Raw genomic sequence first — 24,348 nt, forward strand, 5'->3', positions numbered from 1 at the left:
TTGTAGAGGCGTGAGTGTGTATTTCCTTTGCTTGGATATTTTTTGCAGCTAGCTAACAAGCTCAGCTGCACTGCCTGTGTCTTAGCTAGTACCTAGCTACTTTTAAATTTCATCAGGCATTTTGTTGTGTTGCTGACTGTTGAATTCTTGAGAGGCATCCATTTTGTGGCGAGGTAATGTTGAAGTCAAACGTACTTAGTTTAGATTAAACTTTTATTGTCAGTTAGCAAGCTAACGTTAAACAACAACCATCTTAAGAAACATAGCTAGCTGGTAGCTAGCTGTGACAAGTATTTAGCGAGCTAGTTTGATGGGTTGACATGCTGTTCCATTATTCTAAAACTAAATTAAAATTCAAAGCTGTACCTGACTTTTTCATTAGCAACAACGAGCTGAAAAGCAGTATTCATCCAAATTGTCTTCTCAGTTGATGCCTCTTGAAGGTGTCTCACAATGTTACTGTAACTTTAATAGAAAGCCAATTCAGACTTGTTTCAGACCACCTAACGTTAAGTGGTAACATTACAAATTATTATATAGTTATTTTTTTAACTCAAACTGTTTAATTCCTTCTTAGAACATGGCTGATTTCTCGGTGAGTTGAAGTTTTTATCTCCATCCAGAAAGAGTAAAGCCATATTTGGAATGTTCTTCCTTACTATAGTTAGTCTTAGAAATGTATGGTTATGAATGTTGGAGATCATGGTATCTTTTGTTTGACATGCAGCTGGCAGATGCCATTTCGGATGATGTCCCAGATCAAGCTAGAAAAATGGGAAACACCAACCCATCTGCCCCCGGCAACGGTGCTCCTCCTGCTACTAATCCAGGGTGGCCTGGTGCTGCCCCTGGAGCTCCTACCCAACCCTCTGCTCCTGGAGGGTTTCCTGGGGGACCACCCATGTCCGGTCCAGGGGCTCCAGGACAGTACCCTGGAAGCCAGGGACCCTTTCCCTCAGGCCCTGGAGCACCAGGCCAGTACCCTGGAGCGCCCTCTGCCCCCAGTGGGTTTCCCCCAGGCCCAGGGATACCTGGACAGTATCCATCAGGACCAGGGGCTCCCGGACAGTTTCCCTCAGGCCCTGGAGCCCCAGGACAGTTCCCTGGGCAGTACCCCCCTGGAGGAGACCCTGGACAGTTCCCAGGAATGCCATACCCTTCTGGAGTCCCAGGGCCATTCCCCTCCAGCCCAGGTGCCCCCCCAGGGCCAGGCTGGCCTCAGCCTGGTGGTGGGATGTATGGACCGGGGGGCCCAGGAGTCTTCCCCCCTGCAGCTGGCCCAGGTGCCTTCCCAGCTTTCCCAGGTGGAGCCTTTCCCCCGGTCCCTCCTGGCTCGTGGGGCCCCCCAGGTGGGGCAGGCTTCCCCCCCCAGCCCGGTCACCCTGGATCGTTTGGGCCGGGGCCTATGGGGCCGTATGGAGGACCTTCTGCGCCGGGAGGCATGCTGGTGAGTATTCAGGCTACAGAGAGTAGTGTCTGGTACGCTTCTTCATAGCGTTTTCATCTATTTGTCTGATCTCTGCTTGAGTATCCGCTGCTATTCTTTCCCCAACTGTGCACTCTGGCTCTTTTGAGGGGCTGCTTCTGCAGGGTATAATGGTGGTGTTGTCTGGTGGTCCAGTAGCATTGTGTGGGGAACAGGATCGGTTGTTGGGGCTTCAAAGCAACATTCAAAGTTAAAACGTTTTTTTTTTTATTGAAGATCTCAAATTCTTGTTTTTCAGCCCAGATATAATCCTCCATATTTTTGAAAGCATGAATGAACCACTCAGCTTTTCAGTCGGACGATGGCATCACCCCCTGCAGATCAACTTTGAGTAGCCAACAAGAGATGCAACATAATGGACTTCGGTTTAACTTTAATTAACTTTAATTGAAGTGCAATATAATGGCTTGTGCCTCATCTATGTTGAAAAGGACACGCCAACAAATTATGAAATACAAACCTGTTCTTAGCCACGTGTTCTCTTTGCTTCAATAATGCTAAAATATACCAATAACATGATGTGTTGTATGTTTTGTGTTCACAATCAGTTAATAAAATTATTTTATTTTCACACTATTTATTTGAACTTGAGACATCTATATTATTAAGATAAATTGTAGTGCAGAGAATTTAGGGGAAACAAACATACCCATAATAAATACATCAGGAAAAATGTATTTAATACTATTTATATACAGTTTTTAAACTGGAAGTAGGTCCTAGTGCTGCATGCGTTATTTGTAGAAAGAATCTGCCATTAGTGTACTGTACAGTGTAGATGTGGATATACTGAGGGTATGACGCATTAGGCGAGTGTGGTTTGGAATGTGGGTGAGGTTTTACAATTGGATCGTTCTCAACCAAGGAACAGATGATTCACGGTGAAGTTTAAATTTGGCCAAATGCATGCTATTTCATTATTTTCCATAAGAAAGGCATGTTTTTGTAATGGTCTGCAAATATCTTGTCTCTTTCAGATGGTGCCACATAACCTCCCTCTTCATGCTGGTATTTTGCCCAATCTGATGATCACAGTGGTGGGGGAACCCATGCCTGGAGCTGACAGGTCTAGTTCCAGATAGTTCACACTATCATACTATCACAGAGAAAAAAAGTATTTAATGTTGCATTTATACGGTGGTGATTGTGCTGCATGGTATTATGCACTACTGTGATAAAGATATTGAGCAGGAGTTTGATGGCAGTAACACGTCTCAAAAAAGTTGGGACAAGGCTATGTTTACCACTCTGTAGCATCCCCTCTTCTTTTAATAATGGTCTGTATCTGTCTGGGAACTGAGGGGAGTTACTGGTGGGAGAGGAATGTTGACCCTTTTGTGTCTGACATAGGATTTTTGGTGCTCAACGGTCCTAGGGCTTCTTTGTCCTATTTTTCGTTTCATGATCCACCAAATGTTTTTAACTGGTGAAAAGTCTGGACTGCAGGCAAGCCAGTTCAGCACCCGGACTCTCCTATTACCAAGCCATGCAATTGTAACAGATGCAGGATGTGGTTTAACATTGTCTTCCTAAAATATGCAAGGCCTTCCCTGAAAAATATGTTGCCTGGATGCAAACAAATGTTGCTCTAAAACCTGTATATACCTTTTAGCAATGATGTTGCCTTTCCAGTTGTGCACGCTGATCATTCTATAGGCACTAATGCACCCCCATACCATCAGAAATGCCGGCTTTTAAACTGAGCGCTGATAACAAGCCGGTTGGTCCCTCTCCCTCTTTAGTCCAGAAGACGCAGTGTCCAAGGTTTCCAAAAATATCTTCATTTCAATTTGTTTGACCACAGAGCAGTTTTCCCACTTTTCCTCAGTCCATTTTAAATGAGCTGTAGCCCAGAAAAGATGTAGTGTTTCTGGATCATGTTCACATGTGGGTTCCTCTTTGCATGATGGAGCTTTAAGCTGCATTTGTGGATAGCACGGCAAACTGTTCACAGACAATGAGTTCTGGAGGGTGTTTCTGAGGCATGCAATGATTTTCGTTACAGAATTATGCCTGTTTTTTTTTTTTTAATGCAGTGCCACCTGAGTGCCTGAAGATCACAGGCATGCAGAATTAATTTTTGCCTTTTATTGCCCCCGTCCCAACTTTGAGAGGTGTTGCAGCTATAAAATCCTTTCCCTAAACGTGTACATTACCTACATTTAAACATTTTATATGTTTTCAATTATCTATTGTGAATGACATGAGTTTTTGAGATGAGCAAATCATTGCATTCTGTTTTCATTTACATCTTACATATTGCCCAACCTTTTGGGAATTGAGGTTGTAGATCACACTTTGTCTCATATTCTTAATAAATGACAGGTTCCATATTGACTTCATCAAAGGTGAAGACGTAGTCTTCCACTTTAATCCTCGGTTTCATGAGCAAACTGTGGTCCGGAACTCCAATCTGGATGGTTGCTGGGGTCCTGAGGAGAGGGACGGGGGGTTCCCCTTCGTCCCAGGAAGGCGCTTTGAGGTGACCTGATGAACAACAACACAGTACACCATTTACACATCGTCGTTACTGTATGGTATTTATTGCATATCTACTACTGTAGCGTAATAACTGTATATCAGTGTTCATCACCATCGATGGACACTCATTTCTACTTAATGGAAGCTGGGCTTAAATGTGTCCACTTGTCTTCTCCACCAACCCCCTTTTTTGATTTTGGGGAAAGGTTAGCAGCCTGCTTCACGAATACATGTTGCGGATGTTTCTCCCCTGCAGATCAAGATCCTGGTGGAGGAGGACTCGTTCAAAGTAGCCGTGGACGAGAACCATCTGCTGGAGTTCGAACACAGAGATGAGGATTTTGAGGACGTGACTCTGCTAAGAGTGGTTGGGGATGTCAATCTGTACACTGTGGCTCCAAGCATGATCGATGTGTGAGAGGAGAGGTCCAGCTCAACACTCTGACTGAAACACTGCTGGTCCCATAGAGCAGGCAATTTATCTTTATTTGGTAGAGGTCAAGGTTTTTGGGGGTCACTTTCAAATATGTGTATGTCATGGCTATCTATACCTTTTAGCAGGCAAGCGATGACACATGCTATGGAAAACATGTTAACAGAAAAGATGTAGGCTACTAAAAAGGGGGGGAAATAAAATACTTGATGCTGCATGATGTTATAAGTCAAGACAACTAATAGTCCTAAACATTTCCCTTACACATTATATATATATAGTAGTTATTTTGCATTTGGCTTTCTGTCTAGTTCCTACACCCACTCATTGTTTTCTCTACAATCCCTGAATTAATAATGTTTTATATTTATGATGCATGTGTGTTCATGGACACAACATAATGTAACATAATCTACTTTAAGTTTGGCACAACTCGAATACAGACCCTATTATTACAGATTATATTTTAGTATTGCCATGGCAAAAGTATACCCTTCGTTTGTCAATATTAATCATGTACTTGTCTATAGTCTTAAATGACTTGCATGATTAGGTGGAAGGCAAGTTACATTAATGTACTTAATTTGTAAGATAGAGAATAACTGTTGCCAAAGAAGGTGGGCTGATGTTGATAAAAGGTTTGATAAATAAAGGAATTTTGACAACTGGCTATTACTTTATAGATACCTACGCTTTCTTAATACGTTTACTTAGATTATTTCAGGCAAAGTATTGCCTACTACAGCTGCCTAGTAATACATCTCTAATACTAAAAACGTAATATGTATCACAAGTATGTTTTCCCGTTATATCAGAAAGTAGCCTTATGTTTCAATACATCCATCTACTGGATTAATCAAAGGTTAAGAAGCAAATGCAGTGTGTGTCCACCATCACCAGAGGGCAGAAACTTGTCGACAAGTAAATTCAAAAGAGAAAGGGTTGGAGGTGGCAGCAGACACAGAAGTCTTGCATGAGTTCACCTTCAGATGAAACTGTTAGCTAGCTGTCCAAATCACAGTTTCTTTCTTGCCCGGGATCTTGACACCATGAATGGATCAATGTATTCTGCGTCTAAAGTGTTGGATATCAAATTGAAAAGGGGACCAGCTGGTGAGTTTGAAAACCCCACTTTCACTGGTTATCAAAAATGGTTAGCTAGCCAAGCCAAATAGCTTGCTGGCTTGCCAAGATTACTTGCGTTGCTGGTTTTCTAGCTAATTAGCGAGCTAACCACGTAGCTAGCTGGAAGTATTTAGCTAGCAAGTAACTACGCTACGTCGTTAACAATTGCCAGCTTGGTGGATTGATTAAGTTATTGGCATATTCTGGGAACTCAATACTATTGCACTGTACCATTAAAAATGCGACACAACAAAAGTTGTGCCGGCTATTAGCTGTTACTGTAGCTAGCTAGCTTGCTAACAGGTAGACTCATTCATTAGGCCAACTTGAACTTCTTCCGAGATACACTAAGCTTTACAAGTTTAAGCGTGTTACAGTATCTGCTTCTGACTCCTAACTGACACTGGTATGTCGATGCACGCTGACTCGCAGACCAAACAGTACTTGGCTCGTGGAGAACCGATATGTTACACATTTCTGGCCATGGGAAAATGTCTCATCCTTCGAACCCTGGAATTGTACGAATAAACTTAAGCATTCGTCCCGTTACGTTTTGCAAAATGATAGTTATATTTGTATATTGACATACAGTCACTCAGGTTTCGTCACAGAATTGGATTGTAATCCTCAAAAACCTGTTTCATTATGTAATGTTTTATGGGGACGGATGTTGAAACGTTACCAGACAAGAGGTTCACAATCGAATACCTTGTGCATGAGTATGCTTGAGTAGCCCAATTCTTATTGAACTTTGCCCTCCAGAGCCAAGATAAATACATTCTAACTAATCAGCCATTCCCTTGCCTGCCCATGTATATGGGTCTCCAATGTGTATGAGATTTTGAAATAAACTTTATTTATGTTTCTCTTATTTGTTTTTTTGTCTTCCTTTGGTACTCATGAATTATCCTCAATGTCTTTTTTTCTTCCTTAAAGGCTGAACTCATTCACAGTCTTTTGCCTCCATTGTATCCCCAGGCCTAGGTTTCAACATAGTTGGTGGTCTGGACCAGCAGTATGTAATGAATGACAGTGGGATATATGTAGCCAAAATAAAAGAGGATGGGGCAGCAGCACTGGACGGAAGACTGCAAGAAGGAGACAAAATCTTGGCGGTAAAGATGGACTTTGTTCAGAGCGAAGGAAGGGGCAGGGTAGAAAACTATCATATCAGATGCTTATCAGTCGTGTCGTTTTCATGTTTTTTGTTTTTGCTAGTTAAATATGACTATATGGCAGTAACATGTTTTTGTTTATCTAGATTAATGGACACAAGCTGGAGAATCTGTCCCACAATGCAGCAGTGGAGCTTTTCCGGTCTGCAGGGGAGGATGTTCAGCTTCGTATCCAGCAGAGAGTGAGTCAGACCCCAGGCACCCCTGCCTGCTCAGGGACCATTCCAGCCCGCATATCATACTGTTGATAAATTATATTGACTCATATTGGAGTTTTGTATGTTGAAATTAAGATTTAGAACCATAGAGTTTAGGTTAGTCCACAATGGACCATTCAAGAGGAGTCAAACTGAGAGTTCCAATGTAACTGTACTTGTTATACATAGCAAATAAACTTTAAAAGTATTATGCCAAGATGCATGTTCTGGTTGGGGGTGGGGTTATATATTTATTTCTCTCTCTCTCGGTAGCCGCCCATGCCTATGAATGGTCCCTCCAGCTCCAAGCCGGATGGTGAATCTCCTGTGTCGTCCCTGGGGCTGCTAGCGGCTACCGTGGGGGTAGCCGCCATCTTGGCCTTGCTGTACATGCGTTTCCAGCCCCTGCTTAAAAGACACTAACTAACATTATCTTTCAAAGAGCAATCTCTGGGACATAACATTTTGCTGAAGGCCAAAAAAAAAAACACAAAAACAAAACGATGTAAACGTCAGCAATGTTTTTGGCGTTACAGATGTTCACATCGCTGATGAGTGTCTTTGTGTTTAAAGTAATTCGAGACGATCGTAGCTGCTTAACCCATATGCAAAATGTTGCTCTTGCCATAGAGATTACCTAAATTGTATGATAACTGACATCGTGTGGAAGAAAAAGAGATGTACATATTACATTCCTACTGCTGAGATGAGCTGAGTGGCTCAGACTGTGCTGGACATACTGAATGCCTGTGCTTCCTCGAAGGCTGATTGGTTCTTCTCTGCAGCAGTACTAGGGCCTTTAGCCTGACACACCCACACTTCCTGTGCATGGAAGGTGAAAGGCGTTCTTGTGTGACTCAAAGGAACCTTTATCATCAGGACCCAGATCTGTAAAACGGGCAACATTTCAAAAAGAAAAAGGGCAACGTCAACATACACTGTATATTGTTGCCGTGTACAGTTGCATAGTATGTGTTTATCTTTTGTGTTTTTGTTCCTGTTCGTCACAATGGCCTCTTCATAAGGAAACCAAATAATGCCAGGGTGGCCGATGTGCGAGGTGAGACATAATGTGGTGGTTGGATAATAATGGTGTGAACCAGGCATTTTGACAGTGTGGATGTTGATCTCGTTCAATCAGGGATATTATGTGACTAAGCCAGCCCTTTAAATTGTGGTAACGGTGACAGCTGGGAGACTTGAGACACCACCGTGTCTAGCATTTGCTACAGTTTGCTATTGGTGCCACTGTGCTTGTAGCATGGCAATACCCTGTGTATGTAATGTAAAAAGAAAGGTTCACATAGATGCTGGTGATATACCTTGATAGAGATACCCAGGGTATTTCTCCCAATCCTGTTCAGTCAATGGCATTATCATGATCATTGTAATAAAGAAAGGGAAACCAGCTACTCATTTTGATAAGGTGAGCCAAATGATAAGACCTTTTCACAAATGTTAAAAGGCAGTGTTTTTTTTTTGCCATTCAGCAGAGCAATGTCTCTTTCATACAGGCCAGTTCTGCCCACAAATTAATCTGTAGGTTAATTGCCATTGAACTAATTGAAAGAGGGCTCATTGGTTTCTTTATAGTCAGTCTTTGGGATCTCTGTCTTTAACTACAACTTTCATTGTATGGAAGGGTGTTTTGTAAATATTGTGTTATTCTGGGGATATGCATGAAGTTAATACTGTAAAGTAATTGCTTGTCCTACTAATGCGAAGATGACAGATCAGAAACACTTAAACATGCCAATTATATTTTAGTTTTGTGTGATGAGTCATACAACTCTAGTATCATGCTCAATGTAATTGCTTTAGTATGAATGTTATGTATAAATAAATGAAAACATGCTATTTGTACACAGATACAGAATATTACCATGTTTGCACTGATAAGCTTGAATGAATTATCTCTCCACCCACCCAATTTCTCTGTCTTAATACAGCATGCGTAACAGTGCCCCTAAATTGGAGTAAATATAGGACGGTGAGTGTGGACATAGCAGTCGCCCACACAAATACAAACTCAGCTGTGATCATGTCCTTGTAGCACTGTGTGCAAACTGGGGCCATAAAAGTAATCAGTTTAAAAGGATATTTGTCCAAAAATTTATACCAGATGTTATCCCAGGTTTACTACATATTCCAAGAATCTTCAAACAACCTCTGATCGAGATGTATATCATTTGTTTCATATGTGGGCTGTGATAGCTGCTGTCATTTTTTTTAATTCTGTTTATAACTGAAACTTGAAATCTTCACCATACTGACTTGTGATAAGCCAGTGAACACTGAGGATATGGACTATGCACATGTGTTGGACGGTATCAAAGTGATGAGAAACATGGTGACATGGATGAAAATGATTTGCTCCCAACATTACGCTTCAATCATTTGTTCCACCTTAAAACACTTCTTATTTGTCTCACAAATAGCCTAGGCTACAAGCCATTACTGTATTTGGCCATGTTGAATGTCATTGATTGATTGCATACCTTTTGCCATGAAAACAAATGGTGTTAAACTTAATTTGAACCAGTTTACATATCAGAAAATCAATCAATAAACCACATCTAAAGTTACACTATCTGCATCACTGCTTTTTCTTTCTAAAAATACCAACAATATACACAATACATGTAGCAGATGCTTTTGTGTACAAATAGAGAGTACTGCAGATAAACAAGAACTAAAAGTACAGTTTCAACAGTGTTTCATTTTCGTGTCTACTCTTACACTGCAACATCATTATCTCTACTACAACTACGGTTCTAAACTTTGCACTTTAGAACCTTAGCTTTCCATGTCTTTTAGCTGTATTGGTGGCTGCTTGAACCCTAAAGGGTTATTTCTGTATTGTACCTTTTCCAGATGATTCTTGTTTTTTTACACACACAAACAAGCATCTGTTATAACTGATTGTAGCCTACTACAGTCAAAGCGTAACATAACCGTGGAAACACAGATATCCGTTGGTGTTTCATCAATTTAATTAGGCCTACACACAGAATACGTGGATTATATGACGGATGATGGACTGTTTACTAACATGCATGCCCCCACTCCCCTCATATGTCCATCAATTGGTAGACGACGCTTGGAAGAAGACAAGCAGCAATGATGTAATCATACCCTCATTCATTGAGCTCGTGCCCCGCGCGCTAGACTTTCCTCTAGCTAGATAGCACCAGGACTCCAAGTGATGTCATCCTCATTCTTATGAGGAGCTAGCTTTTCCAACTAAACCAGTATTTGATTGTAGAGAAACTATTGAACGGAATTACAGGCGGAAGGACGCTTTCTCTGATCATCATAGACACAGATTCGATGCTCTTGGTGAGGGCTGCACATCAGCTGATGCTCGCGAACCGGACTGCACCACCGACAACCATGGCACCAGCATCCTCTATACTAGCGTCGCTACTTGAATTTAAATCACATTTGGAATGCCTAAAAGTGAATCTCACATCATTTCTGGAACATAAAGCTTTAATGTGGTCTGCTTAGGATGCTACATGTATCATCGCTAACAGATTCTTCGCCTTATCGTCGTTAGTAGCCGCCCATTAAGTGATTCTGTGGATGATATTTCCGCTCAGGATTCGAACACTTTGCAACATCCGTCTAAGCGTCTGGCAGAAATGTGCATTTATGAACATTTTGGATAACGTGATACTATGATTTATTTGCATGTTTGTTTTTATGTTTATTTAGTGGTTGAAACTAACAAATAGGTTTTGTCGGGTTTCTTTTCTTGCGCTGGGATGTACAGGGCCGAGTTCAACAGTTCTACCTTTGACGGTTCTTTGCCGCACAACTGGAGCTTGTAGTAGCCTATGCTCATGTGTTTTGATGAAGCACCCCAAAAAAGTGAAAGGACTTTTGATGTCTCACATCCTTCGTATTTGATACCGTTTCTACCTCAATATCCATGCGCTTTTGGATTTCTTATCCAGTCATCCTCCAAAACCTACTGGATTTATTTTTACTGGGGTTAATAACACATTGCCTTCCTGCTCTCCTTCACCCGCGTGCTCCATCTGAAAACATCCTTGAAAGCCCGTCTTGTGGTCAATGGTCATTGTGGTGCTGCAATCCATAGAGCAATAAAGTCGAGAGTTGGACGTTGCCTCTCATCTCAGGATTAAACCATGGCCAATGAACCTGTCATCCTTAATGTTTATGATATGGTAAGGAATCATTGCTCTGCCAACATCATTATCTACGTGATAAACATTACAAATACTTTGTAGTGGATCTGGCAAATGTTCAGGATTTGTCTGTGTTTTAGACTTTGCATTAACTTTACAGCAGACATCAGCTTTCGATTTAGCCCAGCACTATTACACTTTGTGCACTTCCTCTCTGTTGCCATGGCAACGGATACACGAGCCAGGTGTGTGAGTTAAGGTAGAGTTGCCAAACCCAAGATTTATGACCCCCCCAGGAGAATTGGCAGGGGGGGAAGTACAGTCAGTGTTCAGAAAGAGTAGGCCTACACTTGTAATATCATGCTTTACTATGTAAATGTACAAGTTGGCTACTGTAAGCCTGTAAGGAGACAGTTGTGTATTATCCATGGTGAGACAGGGGCCTCCCTCTGTGACAAGTGTCACTGTGCCTACAGTGGGCCCCACATGATTCAGACACGAGCAGCACGACACAAGGGCTCTCTGTTGGTCCACTCCCTGACCATTGGACTCATGGAACAGCAGCACCCAGTCTTCACCCCTCACTCTGAATACACTATTAATGGCACTGGGGCAACAGCAGAACCAATTATTTCAAATGAGGAGTTTTTATTTGTTTTAGGCTGTTACTGTTTAATTTATCGCAAGAGTACTTATATAACTGGACTCAAATGCTGTCATGGGTCAGTTCATCATCAACCCAGCTTAGAGGAAAGTAAATAAATACATTGTACAGGTGATTCGTTGTACATTGATAGAACAAGTAAAAATGTCCATGAAACATTTTGGTTAACACCAACAATTAAACAATGACAATGTCACCTCTTTCTTTCTCTCCCTCTCACTCACTCTCTCTCTTCTCACTCACTCTTTCTCGCACACACACACATTTTAAAGCTAAAGCAGCCAGGTGCGTTTGTTTTGGCACCTCTGCTCCCCTGTGATATGCCAAGACCTCCCCTGACACATGAGGACCCAAGTGGAGCCGAAAGTGTCAGCTGCTGAAACGCATGACTGAATTCCAGTGTGGCTCTGCTGTGGTGGGTCTTAGCAGGTCATGCAGGGGCAGCTGGGTAAGGGTGCGACCCCAGAAGAGGTGATCATGGGGACTGGTCTGGAACAGTCTCTTGCTGTAAAAGCTCCTCCATAGAAGACTTACAATGTTGGAAAAGCCCGGAAGTGGTAGAAGGAATCCTAGCCAGTGTTTTAGCTATATGTACAGGGTGTGAAGAAAAATGTTGAGTTGATTACTGAAAAAACGCAGAGCCTGTAAGATGAGCTTTGAGGTATGCAGTTTCTGCTTGGACAGCAGAATATAGTTATGACTGGGGGAGTTGCTGGAGACGTCACAGATCATTACAGCTCTACAGGGAAGATTATATCTGACTGAGAGGGGATAAGGAAGGGTGGAACGCGTCACTTATTTCCTGACATTAGACTGACATTCTCTGTAAAAACGTGTAATTGGACACTAGTGTTTACTCTGATTTCCGTTTGATTATCTAACAGTCGATCTCGGTTACTTCTCTCTGTTTTGGCTTCAGTGAAAGATTACGCGTACAGATGCCGGCATCAGCAGTTTCGGCAGACCACGCACTAAACATGAACATCCCAGCCTGCAAGGTGAAAGCCCTGGTACAGAACCTGAATGGCTTTCATGTAGTGTATGTGCATTTGACACAACATATTATCCTACAGACAGGAAGCATTCTCCATTATTAATATGTGTGTGTGCACAGAGGGGCAGCTGGCTGGCTTTTAACCCAGTCTCTCCCAGGGCTTGTCTCCAAGGATATGGGACCTCTCAGGGGTGGTTGTTTGGGGGTGGGCAGGATAACACGTCTAGATGATTTTTTCTTCTCTTTATTCAGTTGCTTCTAAGAACAGGTCCATAGTAGTCAAGTAGGCATACCCAGCAACAGAGTAAACGGAGTTGAAATGCAGAGGATAGTGATTGTTCATATGTTATATTTATGAGGTGAGATTTGATACCCTGGTCCGCTCGACCTCTCGCCTGTTTTGTGTCGACCAAATGGGAGTTGGGGTGATTTATATCTGGAGACTTACTATCTCTGTCCTTCGTTACATCAATATCCTGTAATGGAGAGAGCACCTTCCTTTTGTTTGACTGGGAACTGAGAAAGAGACATGGTCTCCATTACACTGGCCTTACATTAGGGAAATCGAATCTTTACCAATTCTGATTTATTGCACTACAACCAATCTTGATGCGCAAATGTGTTAGCATCATACTTAAAAACTGATGTGTAAAATGCTTTGTGTTTTCCCTCCCTCCACTCTTTCCCCACCCCCTCCACTTTTTGTCTCTATCTATATCCAGTACTGGATCAATGAGTACACATCCAATCTGGGTATTGGAGTCTTCCACTCGGGCATAGAGATTTATGGCAGAGGTAAGTCGAAAGGCTTTTTCTACAACTGAAACCATAGATAAGAGTTACTCAAAGTGAGTACCTCACCCACAGTCGAGACTCTTGCCATTGCTGGACGTCCGTCTTTGATTCTTTGGATGGTAAAAAAAAAGGAAAGAAAAAAAGATGGAGGATATTCCGACTTTTCCCCTTCACAATGTCGGCTCTCCCTCCAGGCTGAGTCATCATTGACTCATCATGTGAGGAGAGAGAGCAGTATGGAGACAGGTTTCTGTCTTACTTTCTGTACACACAAGACATTTGGAATTGCAAGGCTTATTATAGATAGATAGATGGATGGATGGATGGATGGATGGATAAAAATGATAGACAGATAGTGTAAGCAGCCTAATGAGAAGTATATATATAACTATATATATATACTAAGGGGTATAATGTGCATGTCCTGTTACCTGCATATTTGTTCTGGCTTGTTTTGGTTGCAGAATTTGCATATGGAGGTCATCCATACCCTTTCAGTGGCATCTTTGAAATCAACCCTGGAAACGCCACTGAATTAGGAGAGACCTTCAAATTCAAGTACCTACTCTGTTTTACAGCACACACATAGTTCAGGATGATAGAAGCAAGTACTGTTTTAATCAGAAACCATAGGAATCCTGTGTCTTGTTTTATGTCAATGATGTGTCTTCAATGAATACCAAAATACAAAATCTAGCATCTTATTGTGTTCTGAGAACATTATGGAGCTAGTATTTGATTGGAGTATTTAGAGTGACAGAGACTCATCTTGTCTACAGGGAGGCCATTGCTTTGGGCACAACAGACTTCACAGAGGAGGACATAGACAAAATCATGGAGGAACTAGGCAAAGAGTTCAAAGGCAATGCCTACCATCTCATGCACAAGAACTGCAACCACTTTTCCTCCTCACTGTCTGAAGTGAGTATAAAAATACAATATTTAGTGTATTTTCGTTTACTCACAAAAACTGTATAGAAGTTAAAAAGTATTTTGAAGTAAAAAAACAAAAATGTATCAACATTATTTACTCAGTGCCATTATATAATGTCTTCTCTCCATTGCTATTCCTCTGAACCCGTTTTCAGCTGCTGTGTGGGCGGGAGATCCCTCGCTGGGTAAACCGGTTGGCGTACTTCAGCTCCTGCATCCCCTTCCTGCAGACCTGCCTGCCTAAGGAGTGGCTGACCCCTGCCGCTCTGCAGAGCCACATCAGCATGGGGCTCCACAAGGAGGAGCATGCAGAGTCCAGTGACGAGGACCCGCCTTCCGCCGCGGGCGCCACATCGGGCTCCTCCCACAGCTGTCGCCACACACGGGTGTGAAGGACCACAAACGCTCCTTACCTCTGGACAACGCCACCTTTACTGGGGAGGCTGTGGCCTCAGTAGGTCTGAAGAACCACCTGACCTCAAATGCCCTCAGAGAGAAGAGGTGGTGAGAGAGGAATCCCACCCTCTTGTGGAGCTGAGACTTCGAAACCATTGGTCACTTGTTTATATCCCTTGGGAAATAGTTTATACAATGGACAAGCTCCAACCAAGTTCGAAATAGAGAAGCATGACTCAGACTGACCACAGCTATGAAGGTCTGAAGTTTATAGCATTTGTCTTTTCCAGAAACATTTATGCCTTCTTCAGCCTTGACCTTTACCCTCCTTCCAGTGCTGCTTCTGTAGAATAGACAGATTAAGAACAGATCAGCAGAAATGTCTGTTCTGAAAAATGTCATGTGGTAAATAATGTTTTAGAAATGTTCAAATATGATTTTTGGTTGCCATTTGGATATAATGGAGGTTTTAAAAAGGATAAAGTGTATTGTGACTTCTAGGTTTTGGCCATTTGTGCCGCTAGTATTAACAAACACTTACGTATGGAAAAACCAATGTTATCAGAAATACATGACTGTGTTTGCATTTAGACATAGGGCCTATTAATGAATTTGGAGAATCGTGGAAACTGATAAAAAAAAGAGACTGGTAATCCAGATAATGTCTTGAGGGGAAAAAAATATTACTTCCATGTCTTTATGTATTCAATTTACCAGTAAGCTCCCTGAAGCAAATACTTTTGTGAGGGGAGCAGGGGGGTTATCATTAACTAGTGTTAGCTCTCAAACATGACTGACTTTTTGGGAGACCATCTTGGTTTACAATCAAACTTGGTTTATGTTTCTTGATATTTTTCAGAACAAAAGCCATTATGGTTACATTAATATTTCATTGGCTCTTGTACAGTCAGCTTGGATTTGAGCCCTCCGCATTACAGTCTGTCAATGTCATTCTCATGAGCTCTTCCTATTGTTGTCCTCCATTAAGTGCATTTGTCAGGTGGCATACCCATCCCCCTCTCAGGAAAGAAGTCACATGACCTGTGCCTGTTACACAGGTCTCATTAGCATTGATCACCTAGACAGGAAACGGAGGTGGATTAATTTTATTTTATATAATTTGTTATATATTTATATTTTGAAATAATATATATTTTTTATTTGTGCAGCACCTTACAGTTGTAATTTCTTTGGGAGTATTTCGTTTTAGGATTATTTTTGTTTCAGTTTCGAGTTGAGATGGATTGTGTAAGAGATCAGTATTCCATGCTCACCATTTCTGGCACTTTCTACGAGAGAAAAAAAGATATGATAATTTTTCTATTTTACTGTCAACTTTAACCTTGATTGATTGTCATTTTCCTAACTGACAATGCCACAATTTTAAGAATGGAAATAGAAGAAATAATGACAATATATATTGTCCCTGAGTTTGTGTAAATTCTTTTGCAATTTTGACCAAACGTCCATCCTCCAAAGTACATTTCTGACCACACGTATGGATACAGGGGGATTCTACTGTTTTCTTAAAGAGGCTGCTTAATATTCAGACAAACGACTTACAAATACATATAGTAGGGGCTACATGATGAAAAGTCTAGTTCAAGTTTATGTCAACTATTCAACATTGTTAACGTAGTAGAGTTGTGTAGTAAATAAAGTGGGGCAGGTTTTTCAGTTTAAAACCTGTATAGGTTGGATCTATTCTGTTCACCATGAAAAGTAAATGATGTAAATGCATGTGCTAGCTCTTGTAGCTCATTTATTAGATTAGGTAAAACTATCATCTGGATCTGGCAATTCCCTATTTTCAGTTTCATTTTGTGCATAGTAAACCCCATGGAGTTGAAAAACTTGTTTTTGCTCACAAACATGGCAACCCGTTTTCTTTGGCATAGATTTGCATAGAAGTTATCCCATCCCCCAGTTTCAACATATCCTGGTGGCTCGAACTTCTCGCCATTTTGAATCACAGAGGAAGGTGACGAACGTCCGAATCGAAGCAAAGAAAACGCCGAAGATAAAGGTGAGCTTTAACGTTACGAATATGTTTATTGTCTGTTTCTTGGAAGAGGAAGTATAATTTATAAAAATATTGCTTAGGTGAGGATATTGCTGTGGCTTAAATCCATTGCTAGCTAGCATAGCTGGGCTGCATGGCGGTAGTACTGTAGCTACTAAGCTAGTAGCTATTGCAAGCTCGTTGCCGAGTTGCCCGTCTAATATCTTGCTGCTCCTTTCGATGTTATATCAGATTGCAAGCAACTTTTAAGCAGTGCATCGCCTAGTAATATCTTGCTAGGTCTGTAATGCATGTTTGTAGTGTAGTTTAGTTGTTAATTTACTGCGTAACGTCGAACTGAATAATGCGTTGCTAACGGCAAGCTATTAGCTACAAATGGCTAGCACCTGAGAGCAATCCAGCATGGCCAAGTTGGTGTAGCCTTACCCAAGCTTGCTAGACTAGCTAACTCACTAGCTAGCTTTGTTAGCCAAGCTAACCTTGTAACTCGAGCTAACCGTTAACCCTCTTTCAGTAACCATGAGCGGGTGTCGTTTATTCATTGGTCGTTTGAGCCCCCATGCCCGAGAAAGAGACGTGGAGAAGTTTTTCAAAGGATACGGACGGATCCGAGAAATAAATTTGAAAAATGGATTTGGTTTTGTGGTAAGTATCTGTTGTGGGTACCTAGTTCACACAAGACAATTGTGCTAACTACGATTTAGTATAATATTTACAACATGTTTGCATCGTCTCCACCTCATGTTGGCAATCGTTTCTGTAGGAGTTTGACGACCATAGAGATGCAGATGATGCAGTATACGAGTTAAATGGCAAAGAACTTTGTAGTGAAAGGTAAGATTTAATACGTTCTCCAATGACTTTCCTAAGATAAACGACACCCTTCATTCAATTGACATTGTAGTTTATATAAATACAATTACACCAACAAAAGCTATGCAGATGCAATGCAATATGTGCTAAAAACTCGTATTTACTTGTGGTGTGTGCTGCCCCCCTCCCTTCTCGATCCCTGTCCCTAGGGTGACCATTGAGCATGCCCGCTCCAGGAAGGGCAGGGGAGGTGGTGCTGGGATGGGTGGTGGACGAGACGGTGGTGGTGGTGGTGGTGGTGGAGGAGGAGGGGGACGCTTCTCCCCGCGCTTCAGCAACTCTCGCCAGTCTCGCAGCAGTGGCTCCAGGTACTGTACCCAGTCGGGTGATGAACTCGACTCTTGGAATGTGATAGATAAACCCACAATCCTTCAACCCTAGTACTCTGGAGGCTCTGCTTTCCTGTATGTCTTAGATGTTTCCCTGCTCGGTCACACCTCATTCGAATGAATGGGTCGCTATGAATCTCTTATGATACGCTACAACAGTGGGCCCTGAGAACCAGGGTTGAAGACCACTGCTTTAAATCATTGCGACTGTGTAGACATTTGTCTGATGGTCTTTGTTCTGGATCCATGTCCAGGTTTTCTGGTTGTGTTAGTTGATGGTTCAAGTTCAATGTTGTTCAAATTCCGGTTTGCTCCAGCTCTGTTGTATGCAAACAAACAAAACGCGGATCAGGACACGTTTCTGAAGGTGTTAACTGAGGTTGTCGATCTAGTCACTTCAACATTTATGAAACTCCAGGCTGGTCTTCCCCTGCAGGTATGGCCCCCCTGTGCGGACTGAACACAGACTCATTGTGGAGAATCTGTCTTCCAGAATTAGCTGGCAGGTGAGCAGTGACCCTCCTCCCTTGTTGTCTTGTTATTCACGTTAATATATCCATTGTTTTCTTTAACTGTATGTGAAACACAATTTTATAGTATATTAAAAAAAAAAAAAAAACTTCACAGGCACAACTATCCTCACTAGTGAAATTTAATAGCAAGACCACCGTCTTTTTATTAAGATGAACAAAAGTCAACTGTTTTTGTATATTTTTTACGACCATTTTGTCTCTTTCAGAACAAGCACAATATAAAAAAAGAGAACTAACAAATCTAACAACACATGTTAAACCTTTTTTTTTAACAGCTATTATCTGGTTTCCTTAAGTGGAGTTGCATGCACAGCCTCCCTGGTGGTCTCTGATGTGCATAGCACCCTCTACTGGTTGTGTTCTGAATAGTCTCCATTTGGTGCCTCTCCTTACACGCAGTTGCCGCTGGTCTAAATCTTGGCTGGGCCCCGTAGCGGGTGAAAGTGGTCTAGCGCAGGATAGCCTTAGGAGGGTCGTAGCCACAGTCTGGAGGTTCTGTGGTCTGGCATCCCCGACTGCTGTAATCCCCCTCAAAGCCACGTTCCCTACACTCTCCCGTTTGGGTGTTTTTCTGTTGCTGACGGAGCGGGGGGTGTTGAGTTGGGCGCACACACCTTCTCCCTCCCCCACTTGGTCTCTGGTGGTCCTTTACTTGTGGAGGCCGGATTCCGAGTCCAGGCTGAGGTCGTTTCTCAAGGGCTTAACACTGCATTGGTTCCGATTTGCTATTTGGACAAGTGGCTCTTTGCTAATATCTTCCTGGGTTTGGAATGGTAAGTAGCATACAACTCCTGTGATTGGGTTTGTTAAGGGTTGGGAGGAAGGGAGTTGATACACTTACGGTTCTGACAGGGGGAATAATAAGTGTTACTGGTTCTTTTAGCCCTCTTAAGCCCTTACCCAGTACTAGATTGGTTTCTGTAGAGTCCAGAGCAAATAAAACAAAACTGCATAGATTTATAGTCACTTATTCACATTATTTATATATAACTCCACCTACAACCGCTACATCGAACATCAGTATTAGCTTTAGACTAGCAAAAGCCACCACACTCATAAGGATTGACTACTGTGTCTCATAAGTGTTAAGTCAAAGAAGTTGCCCTCATAAATCACCCCCAAAATTCTATATATAATGGAACTAGTTAATGGCATTTCTCTAGGTTTTCTTCTTCTGGGTAAGGTGACTCTTATCTACCTCCCTGAATCAGTCAGATCAGCGTGTTACTTTACACGCTGTACTGAAGTGAGGCAATACCACACCACTGCTATCCTTACTGTGTGAAAGATGTGTATAGATACACACCACAGGGGTCAATGTTGCCTTCAGTGCTTCCTCCCTTAACTCCCAGGTTTCAAGAATACTCTAAAGCATATGCCCTGTTTACGAACGTCTTATTCCGTGTCCGTTCTGTGAACAGGACCTGAAAGACCTGATGAGGAAAGTCGGAGAGGTCACCTTTGTGGACGCCCACAGAACAAACAAGAACGAAGGGTTCGTCACTTATGTCTGTTCATCTGCATTCAAAAAGCAACTCATAATCCTGAAAGCAAACTCCAAACTAACTTTCTTTTTATCCTTAGAGTGGTCGAGTTCGCCTCCCACAGTGATATGAAGAACGCCATTTCCAAGCTGGATGGGACAGACCTGAACGGACGCAAGCTGAAGCTGTTTGAGGATCGCAGGAGGAGGTATGTTCAATGACCTTGACCATGCTAACCTTACTTAATTTGCTGTTTCAACATCGGTCGGCGGTGTTGTAAATGAGTAACCCACCCTCTGTTGTTCTTTAACCCCAGCCGCAGCAGGAGCCGTTCTCGGTCCCGCAGCTACTCCCGTTCTCGTTCCCGCTCCCGCTCCAAGTCCCGCTCCAGGAGCCGCTCGCGCTCGGCCAGCCGCACCCCGGAGAAGAAGCCCTCAGGGGGCAAGGCCGCCCCTCGCTCCCCCTCCCGCTCCCTGTCCCGCTCCCCCGCCCGCCCCAGGTCCAGGACCCCGGTCCGGGCCCGCTCCCCTGCCCGCTCCAGGTCCCCCGTCCGGCCCAAGTCACACTCTCCTGCCGGGCCTAGGTCCAGGTCCCCCGCCAGGTCCAGGTCCCCCGCCAGGTCCAGGTCCCCCGCCCGGCCCAGGTCCAGGTCCCCCGCCCGGCCCAGGTCCAGGTCCCCCGCCCGGCCCAGGTCCAGGTCCCCCGCCCGGCCTAGGTCCAACTCCAGGTCCCACTCCAGGTCCCCGGCCCCAAGGAAACAGTCCCGGTCCCCCTCAGCTGAGAGCCAGCACTGAGAAGGCCCTCCACGGCTATGTGGTCTGGACTGAAGCGTTGTTAGAGCATTGTGGCAGGCCTGTCTGAGGGCTGGGTCACGGGGAACCAAGGGGGAGAGAGAGGGTTACCCATGTGACAGGAAGTCCTTTATTTTAGAATAATTGATTGCGCCCGCGTTTAGTTTTATGCCTAAATTGGAATGTTTTTGATTTTGTTTTTTTTGTACTTCTGGCTATGTAATTGATATACCTTCTTTTGGAAACCCTTCAACCTTTTTAATGCAACGTACCGTGGGACAATGAGACTGTGTTCTGGATCCTCTTGCGTATGTACTTACTCCCCTGCCGCTTGTGTTGTCTAAAATGTTATTAAAGTTCAAGAACAGCCCAAGCACTCTCCATTGTCATCAGATCAGCGTTAGTCCACCCTCACTGCCCAGATTATCATCACTCTGCCAATGCAGATGACTGAGTTTACCAACGAGGTAAATTGAGCTGATTTATTTTGGTTCCCTCTGAAGCTTTAGGTTTTGGGGGGGCAATTATGCTGTGAGGATTCACTCATAAATGATCTTAATGGGTGCTTCTACTGTAATCTTTCCCATATTGCAAATCACCTGTCAAGGAGGAATAATCTTAAATGTCAATTTTGCGGATAGTCAATAAGTCTGCCTGAACTGCCAATAAGTGTGGGAGTCGTTTTTTTGTGTGTAAACAGCTGTGAGTTTAACATCAGTTATTTACCTATGGCTCAGGATATTTGACTTCACTTTTGTGAGGCTTTATGTAAATCCTGCCCTGTGTTCTGTTCTGGTAGTGAACCGGGTTGAAGACTGCTATGTGTTTATTGTGGCAGGAAGATGCAATGTCTGTTAAATGATTTAACTGAATTGATTTGCTACAAATAAAGCCGGTCCTTGCAAACATGTCTCACGTGTGCTAGTGATTAAACGCTGCATGGTCTTTGTTATATAACGGGTGTTAAAACCTTCATTCTCTTAATCTTTTACTAAATCAAGTTGGGGGTCTGGTTGTGGGTTTCTTTTACACCACGCGATGGCATACTTGACCAGGCAGCATTGCTCGAGACAACTTGATGCCGTTCTTTATGGTCCGAATATGTGTATTGGTTCTACATGTTTTGAACATAGTAATTTGATTGACTACTTCCTCATTCTTGACCTGAGCCATTTTGGTTAATTCACGAACTTACGCAAAACGAAATATTTAACATAGAAATAGGCATTCACTGGGCGATTGTCATTCCATGAGAGATTTTTAAGACCCGCTGACAGGTAGAGATTTAAAGGTGTTGGGGTACAGTCCAAACTTGCAGGTAGGCTCCGTCCCAGCTGAAGTAGCAAAAGAGTGTTGGATGAAAAGCCGCGGCCAACAATGACGTCGCTATTTCCTGTGATAGTGAGAGTGGGTCTACCGCAGTTCTACCCAGGAGAGGGAGGAGGAGAGTGAGCCGCTGGATCCCGAACTGAAAACAAGCGCGGAGAAATGTGCACGTCGTTTAGACCCGATCGCTGCCCTCCACATTTCACTAACGTAAACATCGTCTGAAGAACCACGGTTTTGATTTAGGACTTAAAACATTGTTTTTAGTTACTCCTAAAACCCTCGTGCAAGTCTCATTCCCACCGTGAACCATGGCGGAGAGAAGTGGCCGGCTGAGTTTCCCCGGGAGTGGGGCTCTCAATAGACCCGTGCCCATGAACCTGTTCGCTACCTGGGAAATAGATGGATCTTCTCCGAGCTGCATCCCAAGGTAAGACCTTAAAGTTGAACCTGATGTAGAAGCTACATCACAGACTTGTCATGCAGAACTACAGCTGAGTCGGAACAAGACCCCCACCACCACACCACCACCACACACACACACACACACACACACACCCACACACACCTTCCCTTTAAATATAGGTATTTGCTGTGTCATTCAAGCGGGATACACTTTGCATCTTTTGAAATTATAGCAGCTATCGCTGACGAAGACAGACCATTTAACACGAACTATTATGGAGGCTAGCTAAAATGTAGCCTACTAAGTGAATGGCGAGGGGTAACAGAGGAATGCCCCAATCTCCTGACAGGCACGTCACCCGCAGAGCCAGCTGAGGCTACATGGTTGCCAGCTCTCCGGAGGCTGGGTTTCAGTTGGGCGCTTCCATCTGCGATCATAAATAGCCTGTCATATGGACTTCATTTTCATTGAATTCGCCAACCGTAATTCGCGGCAATGGTTAGATCGATGTTAATTTGATCTCAAAGGATGGAAAATGTCCTCCCTTAACCAACCGTACATTGTGATGAAAGAAATGTTGCAAATATATTCGTTAACGCTCAAAATATGCGTTAAGTTGCGGCTTGATCCAAGCCTGCGGCAGAAGTAGGTCAATTCTGTCTCGTGAATACAGGACCAAGGCCATGGGATAGGTCCATGCTCCAGACTAATAAACGACATTTTTGTTCATCTCACTTTAACCGCAAGTCGTGTCATACACTGATTAAGGGCGGCAACATCATGAGAAACTTGTACCAGTAGCCATATAAATACTTTTATATGATAAAATTACCAAAGGTTATGTAAACCTTAGAAAAATCCTAAGACTAATGTGTAGCCTTGATGTTTGTTTTTGAAGGTCGGCTTTATTTGAGTCGTTAGGAACTGAACTGTCACTCACGCTCCGTCATCTTGACGATCGGTGTAGATCTTTATTGATCTACGTCACTTATAAATGCTTACTACTCGTCAGTGAAAGGTAGCCTCAAGATAAGGCCTTATTGTGGAGCTTTTGTAGAGTGCTTGCACAATCCTGGTCACCGCAGCGTGGCTGGTGCTGTTTCAGTACGGGAGCTTCCTGAACTTGTCAACAGAAATCAGACGCTGTTTGTTATTGACCAAGCGTGGCTAGGAACTTCTGAGTAGGGTATAACCACAGCCAGGATTTTCCTTCTCTCTCTAGATTAACCGGTTTTGGATTAGGCCAGTATGTAGTGTATTCATTGGGGGCCATTTGGAGCACTAAGAGGCCTTTGTTACTTATTACTTTGTTGACTTGCTTTTGACTATTCTTTTTTGTTACCTACTTTGTTTTCCCAACGTAAACTCAGATTGCTTTGGGATTTCGTGGTTGTGATGAGATCCTTAAATAAATCATATTTCCATTTTGTAGCACAAAAGTCATTTCCACTTCAGCTCTACAGTCTTTGCCTGTCTTTTCCCTCGACCCTTCACACCTTCATCGCCTCATTTTCATATTCACATCTCTCTCTCTTCTCTCTTCCCTATCTCTGTCCCTCTGCCCCTTGCTTGCTGTCACTCTTTCTCACACTTCCATTCTAACCCTTGGTCTCTCTCTCTCTCTCTCTCTCTCTCTCTCTCTCTCTCTCTCTCTCTCTCTCTCTCTCTCTCTCTCTCTCTCTCTCTCTCTCTGTCTCTCTCTTTCTCTCTCTCTCTCTCTCTCTCTCTCTCTCTCTCTCTCTCTCTCTCT

At 43.0% G+C, this 24,348-nt stretch overlaps 5 protein-coding genes across 9 annotated transcripts in view; all 5 read left to right on the forward strand.

The window, feature by feature from the left end:
* Positions 1-5,065, forward strand: lgals3a (lectin, galactoside binding soluble 3a). Of its 2 annotated transcripts, XM_047046762.1 has the most exons (6): positions 1-173; positions 578-595; positions 728-1,447; positions 2,464-2,552; positions 3,812-3,968; positions 4,224-5,065. In XM_047046762.1, exons 2-6 carry the CDS (start codon positions 581-583, stop codon positions 4,383-4,385), a joined length of 1,143 nt encoding a protein of 380 aa, XP_046902718.1. In that variant the 5' UTR covers positions 1-173; positions 578-580; the 3' UTR covers positions 4,386-5,065. The 2 variants fall into 2 exon arrangements, with proteins under 2 accessions (XP_046902718.1, XP_046902729.1); XM_047046773.1 differs by lacking the exons at positions 2,464-2,552; positions 3,812-3,968; positions 4,224-5,065 and adding an exon at positions 1,725-2,061 and having other exon boundaries at positions 8-173.
* Positions 5,066-5,292: 227 nt separating this feature from the next.
* LOC124485401 (synaptojanin 2 binding protein) lies at positions 5,293-8,822 on the forward strand. Its single transcript, XM_047047001.1, has 4 exons — positions 5,293-5,513; positions 6,504-6,640; positions 6,787-6,882; positions 7,171-8,822. The coding sequence occupies exons 1-4, from the start codon at positions 5,390-5,392 to the stop codon at positions 7,318-7,320; spliced, it is 507 nt and encodes a 168-aa protein (XP_046902957.1). The 5' UTR covers positions 5,293-5,389; the 3' UTR covers positions 7,321-8,822.
* A 1,230-nt stretch (positions 8,823-10,052) lies between these two features.
* On the forward strand, positions 10,053-16,004 carry LOC124485384 (deubiquitinase DESI2). The gene is made up of 5 exons (XM_047046975.1): positions 10,053-11,090; positions 13,432-13,504; positions 13,969-14,062; positions 14,284-14,425; positions 14,593-16,004. The coding sequence occupies exons 1-5, from the start codon at positions 11,052-11,054 to the stop codon at positions 14,827-14,829; spliced, it is 585 nt and encodes a 194-aa protein (XP_046902931.1). The 5' UTR covers positions 10,053-11,051; the 3' UTR covers positions 14,830-16,004.
* A 748-nt stretch (positions 16,005-16,752) lies between these two features.
* srsf5a (serine and arginine rich splicing factor 5a) lies at positions 16,753-21,772 on the forward strand. Its single transcript, XM_047046786.1, has 8 exons — positions 16,753-16,859; positions 17,371-17,501; positions 17,620-17,690; positions 17,879-18,037; positions 18,495-18,564; positions 20,013-20,086; positions 20,176-20,283; positions 20,392-21,772. The coding sequence occupies exons 2-8, from the start codon at positions 17,376-17,378 to the stop codon at positions 20,867-20,869; spliced, it is 1,086 nt and encodes a 361-aa protein (XP_046902742.1). The 5' UTR covers positions 16,753-16,859; positions 17,371-17,375; the 3' UTR covers positions 20,870-21,772.
* Positions 21,773-22,024: 252 nt separating this feature from the next.
* The window catches only part of pacs2 (phosphofurin acidic cluster sorting protein 2), a 29,543-nt gene continuing 27,219 nt past the window's right edge, over positions 22,025-24,348 (forward strand). For 2 of the 4 annotated variants that reach the window (XM_047046134.1, XM_047046144.1), the window contains exon 1: positions 22,025-22,622. In XM_047046134.1, the coding sequence (XP_046902090.1) occupies positions 22,504-22,622 (119 nt within the window). In that variant the 5' untranslated portion in view covers positions 22,025-22,503. The remainder of the gene's footprint in view (positions 22,623-24,348) is intronic. The other 2 variants (XM_047046152.1, XM_047046160.1) reach the window with 1 other exon arrangement.

Source organism: Hypomesus transpacificus, chromosome 3 (assembly GCF_021917145.1).
Source record: "Hypomesus transpacificus isolate Combined female chromosome 3, fHypTra1, whole genome shotgun sequence".
Lineage (NCBI taxonomy): Eukaryota > Metazoa > Chordata > Actinopteri > Osmeriformes > Osmeridae > Hypomesus > Hypomesus transpacificus.

What these genes read in the sequence shown, in the direction of transcription:
- LOC124485401 (XM_047047001.1), top strand. Translation starts at nt 5,390, where the DNA reads ATGAAACTGTTAGCTAGCTGTCCAAATCACAGTTTCTTTCTTGCCCGG. An exon ending in ATTGAAAAGGGGACCAGCTG is followed by an intron (nt 5,514 to 6,503) that starts GTGAGTTTGAAA and finishes TTGTATCCCCAG; the next exon opens with GCCTAGGTTTCAACATAGTT. An exon ending in AGCTTCGTATCCAGCAGAGA is followed by an intron (nt 6,883 to 7,170) that starts GTGAGTCAGACC and finishes CTCTCTCGGTAG; the next exon opens with CCGCCCATGCCTATGAATGG.
- LOC124485384 (XM_047046975.1), top strand. Translation starts at nt 11,052, where the DNA reads ATGGCCAATGAACCTGTCATCCTTAATGTTTATGATATG. An exon ending in GGAGAGACCTTCAAATTCAA is followed by an intron (nt 14,063 to 14,283) that starts GTACCTACTCTG and finishes TCTTGTCTACAG; the next exon opens with GGAGGCCATTGCTTTGGGCA. An exon ending in TTTCCTCCTCACTGTCTGAA is followed by an intron (nt 14,426 to 14,592) that starts GTGAGTATAAAA and finishes ACCCGTTTTCAG; the next exon opens with CTGCTGTGTGGGCGGGAGAT.
- srsf5a (XM_047046786.1), top strand. Translation starts at nt 17,376, where the DNA reads ATGAGCGGGTGTCGTTTATTCATTGGTCGTTTGAGCCCCCATGCCCGA. An exon ending in AAAATGGATTTGGTTTTGTG is followed by an intron (nt 17,502 to 17,619) that starts GTAAGTATCTGT and finishes TCGTTTCTGTAG; the next exon opens with GAGTTTGACGACCATAGAGA. An exon ending in TTTGAGGATCGCAGGAGGAG is followed by an intron (nt 20,284 to 20,391) that starts GTATGTTCAATG and finishes CTTTAACCCCAG; the next exon opens with CCGCAGCAGGAGCCGTTCTC.
- lgals3a (XM_047046762.1), top strand. An exon ending in CTGCGCCGGGAGGCATGCTG is followed by an intron (nt 1,448 to 2,463) that starts GTGAGTATTCAG and finishes TGTCTCTTTCAG; the next exon opens with ATGGTGCCACATAACCTCCC. An exon ending in TCCCAGGAAGGCGCTTTGAG is followed by an intron (nt 3,969 to 4,223) that starts GTGACCTGATGA and finishes TCTCCCCTGCAG; the next exon opens with ATCAAGATCCTGGTGGAGGA.